Here is an 18,852-nt window from a genome sequence, read left to right as displayed (position 1 = left end):
CAGATTAGTGCCTTAATTCTGCAACGGTTCAGTATTTAATTATCAGACGGATCCAATGAGAGAATGAAGGGTTCCTAAAGGAGGTGTGCACAAAAAAATAAATCAGTGTAATGCAATCTCTTACAGCAACCCTGGTTTACTTACTCATAAAGCTTCTGATGTAATGTAAAGCTTAAATGCATACTCCTACTAGGTACATAGCATTATAAGCACCACAAAAATAGTTTGTGTTGTTTATTTGCTTTTATCTTTTTTTGCACCTGGCCTGTGAAGGCTTTATTTCATCTTGAAAGTACAGTATGTTCGTTCATTCATTTTTTCCTCATATAAATGCTTTCTATGCTTGGCTTAGCATGTAATTTTCTTTTCTCATGGATCTCTCTGTGCGTGACAGTTCTCAGGAGCATACTTTGCCAGGGGCAAATCTGAAGTATCCCACAGTCACAGTGCAGAGCGAATATGAACGCCCCAAAGTCTTGTTAAATCCCCGCAAAGAGAAAAAAAAAAGTTGAAACTGTTGCACAAACATTGAGGTCTTACTGTACATTACATGATCGTACTTGATCAGAGTCATCATCCTACATCATCTTACACCCAAACACCAGGTGTACATATGTCACAGATCTTATTGTTTTCAGTTTTTCTTTTGTGTTTTTGTCCATTTAAAAATTAAATGACACAGGTGTCATAAGATGATTTCTTATCTCTCATTGTGTCATACGGATTACAGCTAATTTATTATGCTGATCTGTTCTGTACGACATCTATTGCACGTCTGTCCGTCCTGGAAGAGGGATCCCTCCTCAGTTGCTCTTCCTGAGGTTTCTACCGTTTTTTCCCCCGTTAAAGGGTTTTTTGGGGGGGAGTTTTTCCTTATCCGCTGTGAGGGTCCTAAGGACAGAGGGATGTCGTATGCTGTGAAGCCCTGTGAGGCAAATTGTGATTTGTGATATTGGGCTTTATAAATAAAATTGATTGATTGATTGATGATTTCACCATAATCCACGTTTTAACATTAAAGGTCACTCTGCAGTTTGAGAAGGAAAACCAATCAGAGCCATTTTTTCCTTTCTATCAAAGCTGGACTTGAGCAGTTGCTATCGAAGGCCAAGCTAATTTGTCAAGTTCACATAAATGAACATGGAAAAAAATATAAAATAAAATAAAACACTATGCACTTATAGTAGAAGAAAAACAGCATAAAGTTAAATTTAAGATTGCAGGTAGAATTTATCATTTTCTCGATAATATAATACTATATATACAATTAAATTACATCCCTGCATTGCTAAAATACACACATTAAAAAACTAAATTTATGTAAGTAATGTGAATGCAGTGATTAAGGAACAGCAGTTAAGCAGGTATGACAGGATTCAGTGAGAATGTCAGGTGCCATTTCACTGGAGGCTATAATTTAAAGGCCTACCAGAAAACCAGAAATGTCTCAGCCCCCTGTCATTTAAGCTTTTCTGTACATTCAAGGGGGTGGGTCTGACTCCAGCCTTACATAAGACAGTATGTATATAAGTGAAGATAGCCTGCTGCTTAGACAGGACTGGACACCTCTGAGTCCCTTCTCTTGTAAGGAAGCAGTGGTTTGCAGCCATCTCACAGGTAACTATCTCCACCAATCTCTGAAACGCAGCTTTCGCATTTCAGATTAGATTCTGCATTCTCTTATTCTGTGTTTCTTCTTGCACCACAGAGTCTGTCTGAAGCCTCTCGTCAACATGCCTTCAACCTGCACCTCTATCATCAACTTGCGTTACCAAGATGGCAGCGAGGGGAGCCCCACCAACCCTGCCAAGTTCAACCACCAGGACTACGTGCAGCTGAGAGATACCCACCAGCGCAGACAGAGGCTGTTTGTGGACAACACCTTTCCCCCTAACAGCCAGTCTCTGGGAGACCTGCCCGACATGAGCTACCGGCGTCAAGCCCAAGTGGAGTGGCTTCGACCAGCAGTAAAATACTTTAAATAACTTGAAGTTTGCAGTTTTTTCTCATGTTTATGTTTTTACATGCTTGTCTACATCTGATTTATTTCCTGTGTTGTGTTGTCCAGGACATCTTGAAACTGCAAAACAACAACGATGAGCCAACTTTCTTAAGCAAAGGAGCCTCACGCTTTGACTTTGCTCAAGGCAATGTGGGTGAGTAAGGATCTCACTTAAGGACAACAAAAAAATGATACCTGGCTTTGGTGAAAATTTGATCTATATGCGGCAGTGCTTGATTTGTTTAATCATTTACCAGGTAACTGCTGGTTTCTGGCTGCCCTTTCCTCACTGACAATCCACAAAGGCCTGTTGGTGCAAGTTGTGCCCATGGACCAGACCTTCGAGAACTACGCAGGGATATTTCACTTCAGGGTAAAGGATTAATAACACATCCTCTCAATGTGTTAAAAAATACACACCGGTCATCAGCTAACGTGTAACGCTTACTCGTCCTTTCTTTGTCAGTTCTGGAGGTTCGGCAAGTGGGTGGATGTTGTCATTGATGACTACCTGCCCACAATCGACCACCAGCTACTGTCCGTGCGCTCCAAAAGTGGAAATGAGTTCTGGGTTCCTCTGCTGGAGAAAGCATATGCCAAGTATGAACCCAACTCACTCACCCTCATATAAAACACTTGAGTGGGTCACAGTCGAGGCACAAACACCAGAATCAAGACATAAAATGCTACAATACCTTAGACTGTTAATCTTTTCTCTCTCCCTCAGAGTGTGTGGTACATACGCGGACATGAACGCTGGGTTGCCATCAGAGGCCTGCAAGGATTTCACTGGAGGCGTGCACATGACTTACGAACTCCACAATGCCCACTCTGCAGGCCATGATGTCGAGCTGTGGAACGCGCTGAGCAGAGCCACCGAGTGCAAGTCCATGATTTGCTGCGGGACTGCCCCAGGAGGGGTAAGAACTACTTTCTTAGGGGAACATTTTCTCGAAAGATGAAAGTCAATAATGTGATTTACCTGTTTTGTCTGTTTCAGGGCACGATTGTGAACAGCGTAGAGGCTAATGGCATCGTGAATCAACATGCCTATGCTGTCACAGCAGTCACTGAGGTAAAGTTGATGTGTGCATACAGTATATGGCAAACAAGGAGAAAATTAAAAGTAAGAGTTCAGTTGTCTGATTTATAATTTCATCTTCAGGTGGAGTATTATGGCTCCAACGTGAAACTGGTGCGACTCTTAAATCCTTGGGGCAGAAAAGAGTGGAACGGAAAGTGGAGTGACAAGTACTTGAGTTAATCATACCTCCAGCCATATGTGCAGTCAATAGCAGTAAAAAAAACAGCTTACACTGCACTGCAACTGAAGACTAATTATTTTTTTGTGCAGAAAATAACCAAGAAAAAAAATCATTTTTCACTTGTGCACAGGTCTGACATGTGGAATAGAGTGAGCCCAGAAGATCGGGAGAAGTGTTTTGACCGCAACGATGGAGAGTTCTGGTAAATTAGCTGCATTAGAAACAACATGGGAAGTTGTCACACTTATTTATGTGTTTCTCACCAAGATTTGAGGTCTAACAAATGTGACCATTGTACTTTCTCCTTCATAAAACATTTGCAAGGTAAATTTTTTGAATGATTTCAAGCCTGTTTATATTCATGATTGCTGGCTTGCAACATTTCTTGGTGTGTTACCACCACAAAGAGCAGGTCAGTAGATAATAGGGTGCTGCAGGAATGAGTCCAACAACCCGAAAATGAGTTACTGACTCCCTAAAACAAGGTTAAGAGATTTTCATGTTGGCGAATATGCGTGCCCTCTTTGGTTGGATTTAGTTTAGGCAAGAGGAGTAAGATTGGTTAAGGTTAGGATAAGAATATTAGGGTAAGCCAATCAGAGGCAGAGTAAGGAAGAGTTAGCCTGGTAGGATCATCTTGACAACATGACCGCATCATTTTATTTCTATATCAGTCTGGAATCGGTGTCATCCCACCTCATATCCAGATTCTAAAATCCAATCGTTGCTAATCAGGGCTCTGCACCGTAGTTAATGACATGAAATGCAGAACAGTAATGGCAGCTCCCAAAGTAACAAGTGCTAGCTCTAACATTAGTTGAGTAAACACAGCGATAAGTGAAGTTACTGCAGAAATAGAGTCAATAATGACAATTAAACAAAAACAATTGTATGCACCTGCTTTGGCAAAAGTTTTTTTTTCAACTGGCTCCATTGGTTGGCAATGAGGAAGATGACTGGCTGAAAGAGTTTGTCTGTTAAGGCCCACTAAAAGTGTTTGGGATAGCATCAAGTCCAGACTGACTTCCTGGAGAAAAAAACAACTTGCATCCACCTTTACAGACTTGTTGCCATGTGAGCGTGTAGTTTGTTTATAGCCTCATGTTAGCTTTTTACTTCTGACAGTTTAATTTATGCTTCAGACATCATAATACTGCTTCATTTGTGGAGATTATCTTGCTATTTAAAATGTTAAAGTATCACAAACTTCTGCTTGAAACACCTGAGCTTATTTTCTGCAATAATCCAAAACCCAATTAAAAATCCAGTTTGCTTTTTATTGAGGGAACCAGGGCGTTGTTAACTTATGGGTTGGCCCACAAAAAAACACCATCCCTGCACCACTCTGTAGTCAGAACCACACACTTTCTTGTCATAAAAACATTGCTCCATAACGCTACCAGTACTGTGACATAATGAGGCATGATAATGAATGGAGAGTGAACATTTTGTACCTCATGGATGACGTTTAGAAAGCAGAACTAAAGTTCATTCATTCCCTTCAGTCTGGATGTAGGCTTCAGGTTTTTTTGTTTTTGCATATGTATCTGTCACAGTGGTTGACATCTTCTGTCTATCTTTGTCCGTTAGGATGGAGTTGGAGGACTTCTGTGAAAATTTCTACGACTTGTTCATCTGCTGTGAGAACCCCAACTTTATTGATGGCGACCTTACCTGCCAGTGGCAGTGCATGACTTACGATGGCAGCTGGGTAGCAGGGAGATCTGCAGGTGGCAACGCATCTTACCGTGAGCCCAACTATTTCACCTTTAACTATAACTGCAAGGACAAAATGTTCTTTTTCCTTTCATGAATGCAAATGCAAAAACCACCACACTGTCTCTGAAGTGTCACGTGACAGTGTTGTTTCTCATGTTTCTCATCACCTGTAGCTTCCTTTGAGACAAATCCTCAGTATCGCATACAGGTGACTAAAATAGACAGGGACGAGAAAGAAGACAAAAACGTCCTATTCTCTCTGATGCAGAAACCTCAGCAGCAGCACCGCAAAGGGCAAACGTCCTACCCAATTGCAGTTACAGTCTATAAGGTTTGCATCCTGACTTCTACTTCATTAGATATAAAATAATGATTAGATAATACAAAATACCGATTAGCAAGTATGAAATGTATGAAACATTTAGGCTATTCGTGTGACAAGCTTTCTTGACTGATTTGAAAAATGTCTTTTTCTTCCAACAGGTTCCACCAGGGGTAAGACCAAATATCACACTTCACCTGTGCACACAGAGCTAAATCCACATTTAAATAATGCAAATGAAACCTCAGGAAGCAGTTTGATTACTTCAAATAAATATCCTTTCCAGACACCACAAGGACGCCTGAGGTCCTCCTTCTTCAACAGAAACATGCCGTTGAAGTACACACAGCTTTACACCAACAAAAGGGATCTGATTGAGCAGCACAGTCTGGAGCCTGGAGAGTACGTGGTCATTCCCTCCACCATGAGACCCCACATGTCTGCAGACTTTGTTCTCACTGTTTTCACCAAGTCTGAGGCAAAGATCAGGTACGGACTTAACAGATATGTGACATGTGCTGCATGCAGTGGCGGATGCTCCAAAAGGGGAACCAATCAAATTTACAATGCAAAAGTACAAAAAGAAGAGCAAATTTGCACATAGAGTATTCTTTTACTGTTTCGTTGTTGTTATTGTTGCTAATTTAAGTTGTTTTTCGTGCTGATTTCTCACTAGCTCTTTTTCTTATTTGTAATACATACATGAATAAATTGGGGGGTGCTGAGAAAGCTAAGCTTGGGCGCCAAATGTGCTCTGTCCAGCACTGCGTGTATGTCCCAGTGAAGACTTTTAAACCAAAACAAGGAGTGGTCATTTGGATGTCTGACCCATGCTTTGCTGAAATGATTGATATTATGTAAAGCTGTAGTGTTAACAGTGGATCAGAGTCAAAAGCAAACAAACTTACACATGTGGTTGTTTTAGAGGCTGATTTCACTGTGTTTACTACTTATATGTCAACAAAAATTGATTAATTAGGGCTAATAAACACCTCTGATACCTTACTTTTGTGGGTGGGGCATGTCCTGACTTTGTTTCCCTAACTAACTAACTAGCAGCTTGTTGTACTGCCCACAGTTGGCAATAAGGTTAGCAATTAAAACAGCTTTAAAGTTTGTACAGCATCAGAAGTCTGATTTTTAACACTCTTGTGCCCAGTCCCCATGATGGCGATGATGATGATCATGATCATGACCACGACCACGAAAACGAGGAGAACTTGATTCTTCCCGAGGTATGAAATAAAAGAACACAGTACATACAGCAGCTGTAAGTTAAGGAGAGTAAGTTTAGTTTACCAGTTTGACGTCTGATCCATCTTTAGCTACCAACTGACAAAGAGGATGAGAAGGAGGACAACACTGACAGGGATCCCACCCTTGCCATGTTCAACCGCTACGCTGATCAGGTATTTTCCTGCAAATCTTTCTCTCTCCACTCATCCATTTGCTTCTCCATTTTTATTTATTTCGCTGATATCAATCGATCACATTTTCTGTTGTCAGTATGGTGAGCTGAAAGCCAGACAGCTCCAGAAGCTCCTGAATAACAACTTCCCTCATGGTGAGTTCATTTACATCACGTGTGCTTTGAAAACATACAAAATCCTAATTTATTCATTGTGAATCATGACACTAAGTCTTTTGGAGTTTCAACAACCTGTCGAGTTACTTTGAGGATTTGATTTTCTCTGTGTCTACCATTCACAGGCAATGGCAGGAACGGCTTTAGTTTGGATACCTGCAGGAGCATGATCGCCGCGGTGGATGTATCCTAAAAAGAACAGTTAAAACGTTGAATGTTGTTTTGCTGCTTTTCTTACCCTACAAATCACCTCGCAATATGATGCCAGAAAATCTAAATGGATGCACAACATCCTGATTAAGAGAAATTGTTAAATTTCATCTGTTACCGATGAGACATCCTTAACGTGCAAAGGTCGACCAACGGATGAAGATGACCTTCACTGAATTCTCAACTCTCTGGGAGAAGATTAATGAGTACAAGGCAATGCTGCAAATATGAGCATGATCCCTGAAGATGTATTTCAATTTATTTACCCAAGACAAACAATTGTAGACATGTACTCTTTGAAGTGCAGCAAATGATGCTCTTAGTTTCTAAATGCAGTTGAATCCCTTTTTTGCAGAAAAAATTTTATCATGCAGATTTGAATAAGAGTGGAGCTCTGTCCGACTACGAGCTCCAGCAGGCAATTGATGCTGCAGGTACTATTTTTAATATTCTTAAATCTTTATCTTCTACCAATACAAGTAGAGGAGGAGCATGCTTCATATTCCCGTTTGTTACTGAACTGTTTGCTACTTTCTCCAGGATTTAATGTGAACGACATCTTGGTGAGGCTGCTGATGTTCCGGTATACGGATGAAACAGCTACCACCATGGAGAGCTTCATCACTCTCATGTTACGTCTGGACAAGGCGTCAGGTGAGTAACATGGCAATCACCAATCCAATCACTTTCAAAAAATAAGGCTCCTGTTGGTTCAGTGGGGCTAAAGAGCCACATCCACCTTGCGTCCTCAAATCTGCAGTCTCAAACACACATCACACAAAGTCAGATTTTAACTGCACAGTATCGTATCTTATGTATTTCTGCATATATATAATTGTGTTTTGAGCTTATGTTGCATTCAGAAAAATGTGATATTTGTGGTTTGTTTTCTTTCCAGATGTCTTCAAGGGCAAATCATCTGATGGAGTGATCTACTTGAACTGGGATGAGGCAAGTCTTTTTCCACTCAGTGTCATGTATTCTTCTTTTCTTTATCGGGACATCCAACATAAAAAAAAAAGATATGCGTGTGACAGAAATGTTCACATCATCTACTGAAGTACAAAAACATATCAACACAACACTCCCAGTTTTCACGAGTTAAAGCAAGAGGTCCAATACTTTTTCTGTGCACAAAAATACTTCGTTTTTGTCGCAAATTTTGTTTACTAATTTCAAATCTGTGTCACTGAGCTCTTTGCCAACATAATCCGTCATCCATGCTCCTAACAGGTGTGGCATATCAAGATGTTGATTGACTGTCATCATTATGACACAGGTGTACCTTGGGATGGTCACAATAAAAGGCCACTCACAAAACACAATGCTACAGATGCTGCATGCTTTGAGAGAGCATGCCACTTATTTATTTAACCTTTATTCAACCAGAAAAACCTCTCTTTTTCAAGAGTGTCCTGGCCAAGATGGGCAGCAACACAAGTTACAGACAGACAACATAGAACAAAAATACAGAATAAAAATGCACAGCTCTAAAACAAGCAATATAAAACACAAAATGAGATTACTACAAAGAAAAGCCAAAAATGTATGTTAATATATACCAGAAGTGAACCATGAAAATGCAAAAAAGGGGTAACTCCCGTTGATTACAAAGACCAGCTACGATACATGCAGTGGCATAAAGAAGATTGTGTACAAAAGTCCTGCATTGGTGCTTTTTAACAGCCGAGTGGAACCTATGAGTGCAACTCTAAGTCTTGCCAAACTCCGTACGTACCCTCGGTAGACAGTAAAAACATGTTCTGATAGCCAATGGCATGCTGTGCAGAGCTGTTGCCTGTTTACTGAATGTTCATTTCACTGCCATAAGCTGTCTCCAATGTCATGTCCCAGAATTTGGCAGTACTTGCAACCAAAACTTGTGGCATCTCTGGCATTGTGTAACAAAATTATTATTATTTTTATTTATTAGTCATTATTATACTATAGGATTATTGTAACCAATACCAGTAGTGTATAAATAGCATGTTGTTGTTGTTGGGTGTGCTTGGTTCCTAAACCCCCAAAGTAACATGCAGATAAAGCTGTGGATTAAAAGTAGTGGAGTATAAAGTACAATATCTCCCACTGAAATTAGTGTTCTAGAAGTATAAAGTAGCATAAAATGGAAAAGGTACAGTGCTTGAATGAATATACTCAAGGGTGTGTGGCCCATCCTGTGCAGAAATAACTCATTAAGAGCATTACAGTTAACAATTCTATAAACTCCCTTCTTTTGTTTCAGTGGTCTACCTTCTCCACGTACAACTAAACCAAAGCCGACACGGGAGCACAGGAGACACCCAAGAGACGAGTCCTGCAACCATAAGCTGCTTTCATTACAACTGATGTCCTCCTGTGTAAAACCTGTGAAGCAGTAACATGTTCTGAAATAAACGTTGTTACCTTCCAAACTATGAGCTGTAATCTTAATTCTTGTACACATTTTAACGTGAAACTGCAAGTGACAATGGTAGAACAAACGGGAACGAACAGAATAAACAGTGGACCAGAAATGATTTTATTAAATCGTCACTGACTATATCAGAAAGATACAAAACCCCAACACAAGTGATCAAACACAACATCACTGGCTCGCTCGTCGCTCCACACTTCTTCCAAATGAAGCAATAAGATAAAATTTCCTATGTACACTTATTCCTGTATGAGATGTTACAAGGGGCTCTTTGTCAAAACTCATATGTACAGTTCAGTGCTCTTATTTCACAATAATTGAAAATGCCACCAATTCAAGTCCAAAAGAAAAATATTGTCCAGGTCTCTCTCTCTCTGACCATGAGCACACTCTGCTGTTTGACTCTGCCCACTGCAGTGTACAGTGCCGTCAGCAGTTACAGGATAACGTCGGCCATGTTCAGTATTTTTCTTATTGTCAACAAATCCCATGAAAAGACAAACGAATTCTACAGTATGTATGGCCACAGCCTGGTTTAACTTAATGTCACAGTTACCTCTAGTGTTGTCCAAAACAATCACCTCAGTAAGCCACAGTGAAATGTATTTTGAGTCAATTCCACATTAGGGTTGTCCTGCTGAAGAAACCTCCCTGTGGTGACTGAGGGTGAGCCAACAGCGCAATATTCAGTATTACTGCCATTTTATGTGGTTTTTGCAATAACTTCATGTATCCTAATTTTAGTGCTTTGTATAAGCTTACTGTCAGGCTGTTATTAGGTATATTGTTACTTCTTAAATGACAGTTTTAAAACAAATGAAATACTTATTAACACTTATTATTATCCTTATTAAACTCAGAACACAAAAGGGCAATGAGGTTCAAAACGGTGCACAGCATTTTTTTCAGCTGAGATGCTTTGGTTGGGAAGGAAACTGAATATCTGTACAAGTAAAAATGTCGGCTTAAGGTAGAGTACCTGCTTGGATGAAGGCAAGGCTGAAGCACATAGGGAGAGAGGACAGATGTGCTGGTCTGTATGGGTTCAGTATTAATTTCTCCTCCAATGCTGCTGTTCATTGACAGGACAGTTGGTCTTTGTGGTATTTGTCCTGACCTTCCACTTCTGTGATTGGAAGGCTGTGTAAAAAGTTCTAGTGACGGCAGCATTTTACACAAATATGATTTTTTTTTTTAAGATTATTTTTTGGGCTTTTTTGCCTTTAATGAGCAGGACAGAGTGAAATGGGGTGAGAGAGGGAGAGGGTTGACATGCAGCAAATGGTTACAAGCCAGAGTCGAACCTGCGACCACTGCAGCGAGGCACTGCTTCTATACATGGGGCGCCAGCACTATCCACTACGCTACCAATGCCCCACAAATAGGAATATTTTTAAATTCCCAGCAACCAGAAAAAATGGCAGCAATTGGTGCAGAATAGACGCTCAGCGCCTCATCACGCTGCTGGCATACACAGCATAGTGTAAGTATGCTGCGTTCCCATGGGGAAAAGAAAAAAACAAAAAACAAAAAACATGACCATAACAGCGGTGGCAATGCTTGCCATCTCCTGTGGTTGGCTTGTCAATGGCGCTGTACTGCAATATTGCTGTTACTGCGACAGCTGTATTCCACATACACTGTATTAGTGATGTAAAGACTCATGAGTATACCAAAAGTGTATTAATCCACAGCTGAAAATAGATCCCAATAAATGCCCTGTTTACTCTAATTTGAGGAGTGTTTGCTAAAATCTACACTGCCAAGCTGTTTAGGGATTCATTGGGCCTTGAAAAGAAAATCAGTTTCTAAAGATTTACATCTTCAGTGGGAACCAATGGGCTCAGGTAACAGGGCAGGGAGGTCACAAAGTACTGACAGAGGAAGAAAGTAACTTTTGGTGTTGTCTTTTCATTTGATTTGTTGAGAAAGAATAACATTAGCCATATTCTCCAAATCAAGATAAAGGTTTTGTCCAACTCAGCAAAGTTTGCGTCATGTGCTGCACAGCTCTCAGTCCTCTTCCTTCTCTATATACGTCTTACAGGCTGAGCGGGCCATCTGTCTGGCCAGGTACCGGTCTCTTGCCGAACTCACAGTTCGATCAGTGCTGCGCTTTGCAAACTTGTTCGCCTTCTCCTCTGCGCCTTCCTTCTCCTCCCCTTCCTGTTTCTGTTCATCTTCTTTTTCCTTTCTGTGTTCTGCGACTGCTTCCTTCTTTTCTGGATCTTTTTCCTCTCTCTTCACTGCCATCTCCTTCTCGGGTTCCTTCTTTCTCTCCTTCTCTTCTTCCAGGTCTTTGTCTCTCTGCTTGACTTCATCTGGATTCCTCCTCTTCTCTCTTTCCCCATTCTTATGCCTCTCTCTTTCTTTGGGGCTCCTCTCCCTCTTCCCATGTCTGTCTTCCCTGTCTGTATCCTTGCCTCTGCTTCTGTCATCTTCCCTGCCTCGGTCTCTGTCCCTCTCTTTCCTTCTATCCCTATCATCTCTTCTTCCTCCGTGTCGGTCATCTCTCTCCCTTCCCCTGTTTCGGTCTCTGTCTCTATCTCTGTCTCTCTCTCTATCTCTATCTCTATCCCTGTCTCTCTCTCTGTCTCTGTCCCTGTCTCTTCCTCTGTCCCTGTCTTGATCTCTGTGGCTCTTCTTATGTCTGTCTCTCTCCTTCTCTCTGTCCCTCTCCTCTCCGCTCCCTGATGAAGGTGACCTCTGTCTGTATTGCCGTTTTGAGTGTGCAGAGCCTGTCCCAGGTTTGCTAAACCCAGACTTCTGCTCATGACCCTCCTCACTGTCGCTGCAGGAACTTGGGATATTGTCATGGGACGTAGATGAGGCAACAGGCGAAGTCCTCTCTGTGTCTTTTGAAACTTTTGAGGTCTCAGTTCTGTGGAAGCAGGAACAGAAATACAAATACAGGCTCAGAACAGTTTAAAAAAAAGTGTGCTTGTTGTGTTTACAGATGAGCAGGTAATGCGGCACTATGACTGACTTGATTGCTGAGCGATCCGGTATCGCCTCCTCTCCTACAGTCTGATTCAGCAAGTGTCGGTAGAAGCCGCTCAGGTCTTTTTGTTTCTTCACGTCCAAAGCCGCTAAACAAAACAAAAACAATTCAATCAAATGATTTACACTGATCCAGATAAAGAAGCCTCTTTATCACAACATGTTTAAATATCTCTTTAAGTCACATTCTGTGTCCCCTAACCAAGGGGATTCTTCTCCAAAGCCCACTGGCACAATATAATTCACTGAAGGAATCAAGTAAAGATACCTTCGTAAACTTTTCCTGCTTTCAATAAAATATCTGTCATAGAGTATCAGTCTAACCTTCCAATGCCGCCTCTCTCTTCTCTCTCTCCAGCTCCTCCTTCTGCTCCTGCAGTTTTTGCTTGTAGGCGGAGGTAACGTAAGCTTCTTTATCTGCAAACTTCTCTCCCTCTGCCTCTCTTTCCTTCTGGATCTTCCTCTCCTCCCTTCGTTCTTGTTCTTTCTTTCGGTCCTCGACTGCTTTCATTAGCTGGTGGATATACTTTGGCTATAACAAAGAGACACAAACAAAAAAAGAAATTAGGTCAATGTGCATGAAGACGTTCAAGCTCACATTTTGCTTTTTCTTCACCAGTAGGATGTCAGAACTTAATGTCTGCAAAACAGCAGCATCACAGTACAGGGAATCAGTGCCTTGCTCCAACATATTTTAGCAGAGTGCATGCTGGATAGTCTTTCTAACAAGAGGTCATTATGAAATCCCAGTGTTAACACTTGCATCAAGTGTTCAACCAAAAACTGATCACCTTTTTGTCAACACCTCCCAGAATTTTTTTGTTGCTCTCAAGCCTCTGCTTTTGAATGTCATCGTACACAGCATCATAGTCGTATACAGTGCTGTCCTGTTCCAGGGCCTTATGCATCTCCAAACGTGTCTTAAGACAGAGAGAGAAAGACAAGAGACATGTTAATCACAAAGGGATGACTGTCAAAAAAATAGTAGGTGGACACAAGTCACAAAGTCATCCTCTCACCTGCTTCATCATCTTCTTTTTGACAGCTTCTTTCTGCAGACTCTCCCCAACTGTGGTCTGAGGAACAAAACATATTCAGCATATTTGCCAACTGATACCTGTATGAAGGCTTTAAAATGTATACATATTTGTTTAGTTTCCATAATAGTGAAAATACCTTTAACATGCAGTGACTGGTGAATGGAAAGAGGAACACTATACTGTCCTGCTAATGATAAATCAGAGCATTTACCCACCTCATCATCCGAGTCATCTCCAAACACTGAGTGTTTCTGCAGGGTCTTTGACACTCCTTTTTTCTGAGGCAAGATCAGCCCATACCTGTGGACCATCAGGCAACAAGTTAAACCCTGCTCTACAAAATCTGTCTGTACACGTATTTCACATGCAAGTTGGGGAAGGGAAAATCTCTACTGGGACAAATGCAAAGGCTTCACATTTGACTTTAAAGCAGCCATTTAAATGAACAGCAAACGACCTTTAAGTGTTTTATGCTTAATTTGGACTACGACTGTCTGTATAGTGAGGTTTAAAGATTTGTCCCCCGCATTCATAAATACTTGTATCCTTTAAATGCCAGTATCAGTATTTTGTCTTAGAAATCGACAGCACAGTTCGTATCAATTCCAAATACAGTATTTCAGCAAATTGCAGAAAGCTTACTAACATTTTTAATTTTCCAGTGACAAGGGCAGTCTTATTTATAAGATAAGGTGTGTTAACTTGTTTACGACACAGGCGACTTTCAGCAAACATAAGGTTAAGCTCACTTTTCAAAAAACAATACGTCATGCACTAGAAGAGAAACTCTAAACACCTCAATCTTCCAAATTAGCTAACTGCAGTTTGAATGACTGACATTAGCTTTAAAACTCTCCCTCAGTTTGTCATTGGTTGGGCATTTATCACAAGAAAATGTTTGCGGATATACTTCTAGTAAAATTAGGACAGCAGGGATGAAAAAGTGCAAACCTGAAGCATTACACAAACAAAAAGGATCCTGGTTTTGTAAACGTTAACTGGCTGCTTTATGAGCGAGGTTAGCATAACGTTAGCATAGCGTTAACTAGCTTCAGGGGCAGCAGGGGGCGAAACAACAGTTTCACTAATAAACCTCGACTGTAACACCACTGCTTCTGCAGTGCATTAAGTTCATCATCATAACTATAACTACACCCCCCAAACCAAGTGAGACACTTTCAGTTTAATAAACCACACACTACCATAACCACGTTAGCTTGTTTGCAACTTACTGTTTTGTAGGGACCGCCATCTTGCTCTGCTGACTGTGAACGGACACGACAGATTCGACACAATATTTCAGTAAATTCATACACTACAAATTCTGCTGGTTGTATACCTTAACAGCCATGTGGATATATTTTACCGCACATATGACCGACATTTATCATTTTGATGGTAAAATGTGCTTCAGTTAGCTAAATATTGGTTTTGTTAGCGTGTTACGAAAGTGCGGACCTTTAATGACAGATAGGAGAAAGTAGGACCCGGACCATACGGAACAAAATGTGAATTATCACTGATTTGTGCAATAATATAAATAACTAAAATACAGCGATATTAGAAGCATATTATATCAGACTGCAGTGTCTGTGCTGTAATTACACCTGTAAACGCGTTACAATGGCAAATGCATTGTTTTCATTACCAACAGGTGGCGTTATTGCTCCAAAATTATATTTTTTTAATCTTTAATTTTCTTTTATTCAAGCAACATTGTCACCCTCCTTTTTCTGTCTGTGCTTTGAGTTGCTGTGACGTGAATTTCGCAAGTGTGGGATTAATAAAGTTTCCTCTTATCTTATCTTAAACTGTAGCTCATTAATCAGTCAGTACTGATTAATCCAAGTATGGTTGGAGATCCAGAGAAATAAAAGTCAAAAGTTTTTCCATGTACTAAAGGAAGTTATACACTTTATATCTGTAAGATTGGAAGAACTGAATTCATCTGGATGCAAATGGTAACTTAAAACTCTGCCAACATATTGGCAGTCTTAGATACACTTTATCACTGGAGTTTGAATGATTTAGTCTTTTACATAATTACCAATTAAGAAATTAGAAATTCAGCCATTCAGTAAATAAATAGGTCTTCGGTAAATGTCCAGACTCAATAAGCCCCATGGTATAACCAAATTTAGGATTTAACCATTGTAGAATATTACCAGGAGAATAATTTACACGTCTTGTGGGGCATGCTGTTCAATACATTTCATATGTCAACTTTACATTTTTGGCCTATGAATTGAGTGTGAAAGCAAAACAGTCATGCAGTCTCAACTTCTGGGCAAATACTCCCTTATAAAACACACTGCATTGAATGATATCAAAAATGTATTTTGTACTTGAGGCCTAGTACTATCTCATTTGAAAAATATTTTTAGGTTTGATGAGGTAAAACTACAGTATTCCAAAAAGATTAAAGTATTAAAAATACACACATTTTGTAAAGGCGAATTTGGTTTCTCACTCTCCTATCCTGGTCATAATCCTGCATCCCCATAAGTTTCATTTTATGATCCATATTAAAGGGGTCCTGATGTTCAGGTTTTAAACCAGTCTTCTACTGTGTCATAAGAAACCCAGGCTTATGATGGATCTACATGTATTTTTATCTGTTCTTGTAACCACACATATAGCAGCAAACTCCCACACCAAAGATAATATGCAGGATACTGTGATGACAGGTAGGAGCGACTGACGGTCTGTGGCTACTGTATAAATGAGCAAAGAACCTGCTCTCATTTCATGTCATTCGCGCATGTCATTTGTTATTCTCAGTGTTGTCAGCCACTCTGCTCTAAACCTGTGGTAAGTCATTCTTTTAAATCAGATCAGAGAGCACGTGGCACACCTGTGATTAAAGCTGCAGCTTTGAATTCCCACCGCCTCTGACTCTAAATCCAAACACCATTATCTCTGTCGTAATCTCCATCTCATCTCATCTCTGGCCTCGCACTAATCCCTGTGGTACAAACAGCACGACCAAAGCTGCCTGATGGATGGGTGAATGGATGGAGTGGTGATAACATGAACTATGGGATGGATGGATGAATTGCTGGATAGATACTATAAATGGTGAAGTTAAGGTGAAAAATGTGAAGTTAATTAACAAATAACTTCTCTATATCAGTAATGCACATTCTCCCTATCTTTGCCGAATGCTGTGGAAAAACCAAGCAAATAGCAGATATCTGTGCATGCATACCTGCATGCACAGATATCTGGGCTGTGTTGCATGTGCCGATGACACACACTTCACTTTTGAGTGTGCGGTTCTGTGGCATGTGATGTATTCTCTGATTTGTGCCCTCAGGTAGTGAAGATAGCAGTGCAGCCGTGCAGGTTCAGACAGGCAGGCTACATGTCAAGAGTCATGAACTATCACCTGACGTTTTCCCTCGGTCAGAACTGCACCCACTTCACTGAGGCTCATACAGGTATGTACACAAAAGATCATGTAACTGCTGGCTGATAAGGTATAGGAAGGCAGGCCTCTCTTCTTTTCTGAACTGTATCCTTAAATTTGAGTACCACAAGTTTAAACTAACTTTCTTAAACCAATATGTGAAAATACAATCATGCACACTCTATATGGATATTGTACAGTAACCCTGCAAGAGAAAATACTGAGTCACGTGACTCAAACTCAAATTTAAACTGATTTTAGTTACTTGAGAAAAAAAAAGCACTGAGGAACTGACTTGACCTAAATTCTAGTGACTTGACATTTAACTCACAATTCCAAAATACTGAAAAAAGGTTCTTTATAACGCTTCTAAAAAAGTTTGGTACTCTCAATTAGATGTTGGTACTAACTTGTGTCTAAAGACTTGAGACTGACTTGGAAAAGCTGACTTGGACACATCTCTGGGCTTAGTATCCATGCATTGAATTGACATGTTATCTATGCAAACACATTATCTTTTAAAAATGATAAAGCATATTAGAGCTCAGTTATTTTACACATCAAGTTCAGTTTACTCATCATAATGAGGTGTACTAATCTGTACAAACATTTAATGTAGTCTGTGGCCCAGTAGAAAGCTTTTGAAAGTCTGTTGTCAGGATTATATTAGTTTGAGCTCTGAGAAGAGCCTCAGGTACAACTGGGGGCCTGTATTTTTAAAGACATGACCACTGACCATGGATGTATAAAGAGAACTGGATACAGTGTTGGAGGCAGGCCCTTTGCATTCCTATGAAAGCTGCTCAGTGGCGCATGAAGGCAAGAACATTCAACTTCCGTATATAAAATTTCCCAGATAATAGGCGCTGCTTCCGCATCATTGAACTCATAGAGAAAGTGCACAAGAGACTTCCAGTTAGGTGCTCCATTAACTTGAATTGGGATAAAATGATTTAACCACGGGCTATTCTAGACTTTCGAAATGTTATCGGATCAAATGGATCAAATCTCAATGGTGAAACGAGTAATTTTGTGGGAGTCGTGCACTCAAAAGAAATGTGTCTACTGACTCACAGATTTCTCTTTCACAATGTAAGTCTTTGGGGAAAAGGTTTTGTTGGTTCAATGGCATCACTTTAAGGGCTCAGAAGTTGTAATTCCGCTGTTTGGCCCAGGACCCCAGGAAGTGCGCCAGGCTCTAGAGCCAATTTTTGTGGAATCAAACAGTCAACAGCTCATCACATGATGCACTGGGCCCAAAAAGACTTTTCCCCATAGACTTACATTGTAAAATATGTCTGTAAATCAATGGATACATTTTTTTAGTGTCACATCCACTGCAAAATGACTGGTTTCATTGTCAGGATCTTATCCATTTAGTCCAATAACATTTCGAAATTATAGAAGAGCCGCAAGATTAAATCTTTTTACTCCTATCAAGTTAGCAGAGCACTAAACCAGAAGTGGCCAGCTGGGCTGTGCGCTAGAGTTGTGTTCTTCCAAGACCCCCAAAGGTATGTGGAAATACAATTTTACATTTATACAGTATGCCTTTAAAGAGGAACACCACCTGAATGAAGAATTCTGATATGTTTTTTCTTAATCTAGGAAAGTTTAATCAATATTTGTGAACACAAACTTTTTTTCTCTCAAAGCTGGAAACCAAAGAAGTAAGACTTAAACTTGTGATATAAAGCACTGATACTAAACTTACTGTCCATGTGCCAAATCTGGCCTGCAATACGGTGCCAGGTGCCCCCTCCAACCATTTCTAATTTACAATGGAAATAAATTGATTGACAGTGAAAAGGTTTTGTACTTTAATGTAAAGGAGCTATCAGAATGCAAAAAAGCATCAAAATAGAGCTTGTTTATCAAGAACAA

At 40.3% G+C, this 18,852-nt stretch overlaps 2 protein-coding genes across 2 annotated transcripts; one reads left to right on the top strand and one right to left on the bottom strand.

Moving 5' to 3' along the window:
- The first annotated feature begins 1,529 nt into the window (after nt 1–1,529).
- On the top strand, nt 1,530–9,520 carry LOC117268334 (calpain-1 catalytic subunit-like). The gene is made up of 22 exons (XM_033644698.1): nt 1,530–1,617; nt 1,709–1,967; nt 2,069–2,156; nt 2,260–2,375; nt 2,469–2,602; nt 2,730–2,922; nt 3,003–3,077; nt 3,168–3,253; nt 3,398–3,469; nt 4,858–5,015; nt 5,160–5,317; nt 5,470–5,481; nt 5,595–5,797; nt 6,468–6,543; nt 6,634–6,717; nt 6,815–6,872; nt 7,019–7,077; nt 7,248–7,316; nt 7,459–7,537; nt 7,644–7,757; nt 8,002–8,054; nt 9,349–9,520. Exons 2-22 carry the CDS (start codon nt 1,734–1,736, stop codon nt 9,373–9,375), a joined length of 2,148 nt encoding a protein of 715 aa, XP_033500589.1. The 5' UTR covers nt 1,530–1,617; nt 1,709–1,733; the 3' UTR covers nt 9,376–9,520.
- An 83-nt stretch (nt 9,521–9,603) lies between these two features.
- nsrp1 (nuclear speckle splicing regulatory protein 1) lies at nt 9,604–14,826 on the bottom strand. The gene is made up of 7 exons (XM_033644707.2): nt 14,792–14,826; nt 13,775–13,859; nt 13,539–13,595; nt 13,311–13,439; nt 12,844–13,051; nt 12,506–12,608; nt 9,604–12,400 (listed from the first exon to the last, which is right to left on the bottom strand). Exons 1-7 carry the CDS (start codon nt 14,809–14,811, stop codon nt 11,533–11,535), a joined length of 1,470 nt encoding a protein of 489 aa, XP_033500598.1. The 5' UTR covers nt 14,812–14,826; the 3' UTR covers nt 9,604–11,532.
- Between the last annotated feature and the right edge of the window lie 4,026 nt (nt 14,827–18,852).

The sequence above is a fragment of the Epinephelus lanceolatus genome, chromosome 11 (genome assembly GCF_041903045.1).
Source record: "Epinephelus lanceolatus isolate andai-2023 chromosome 11, ASM4190304v1, whole genome shotgun sequence".
NCBI lineage: Eukaryota > Metazoa > Chordata > Actinopteri > Perciformes > Serranidae > Epinephelus > Epinephelus lanceolatus.
This window is presented reverse-complemented; position numbering and strand designations above follow the sequence as displayed.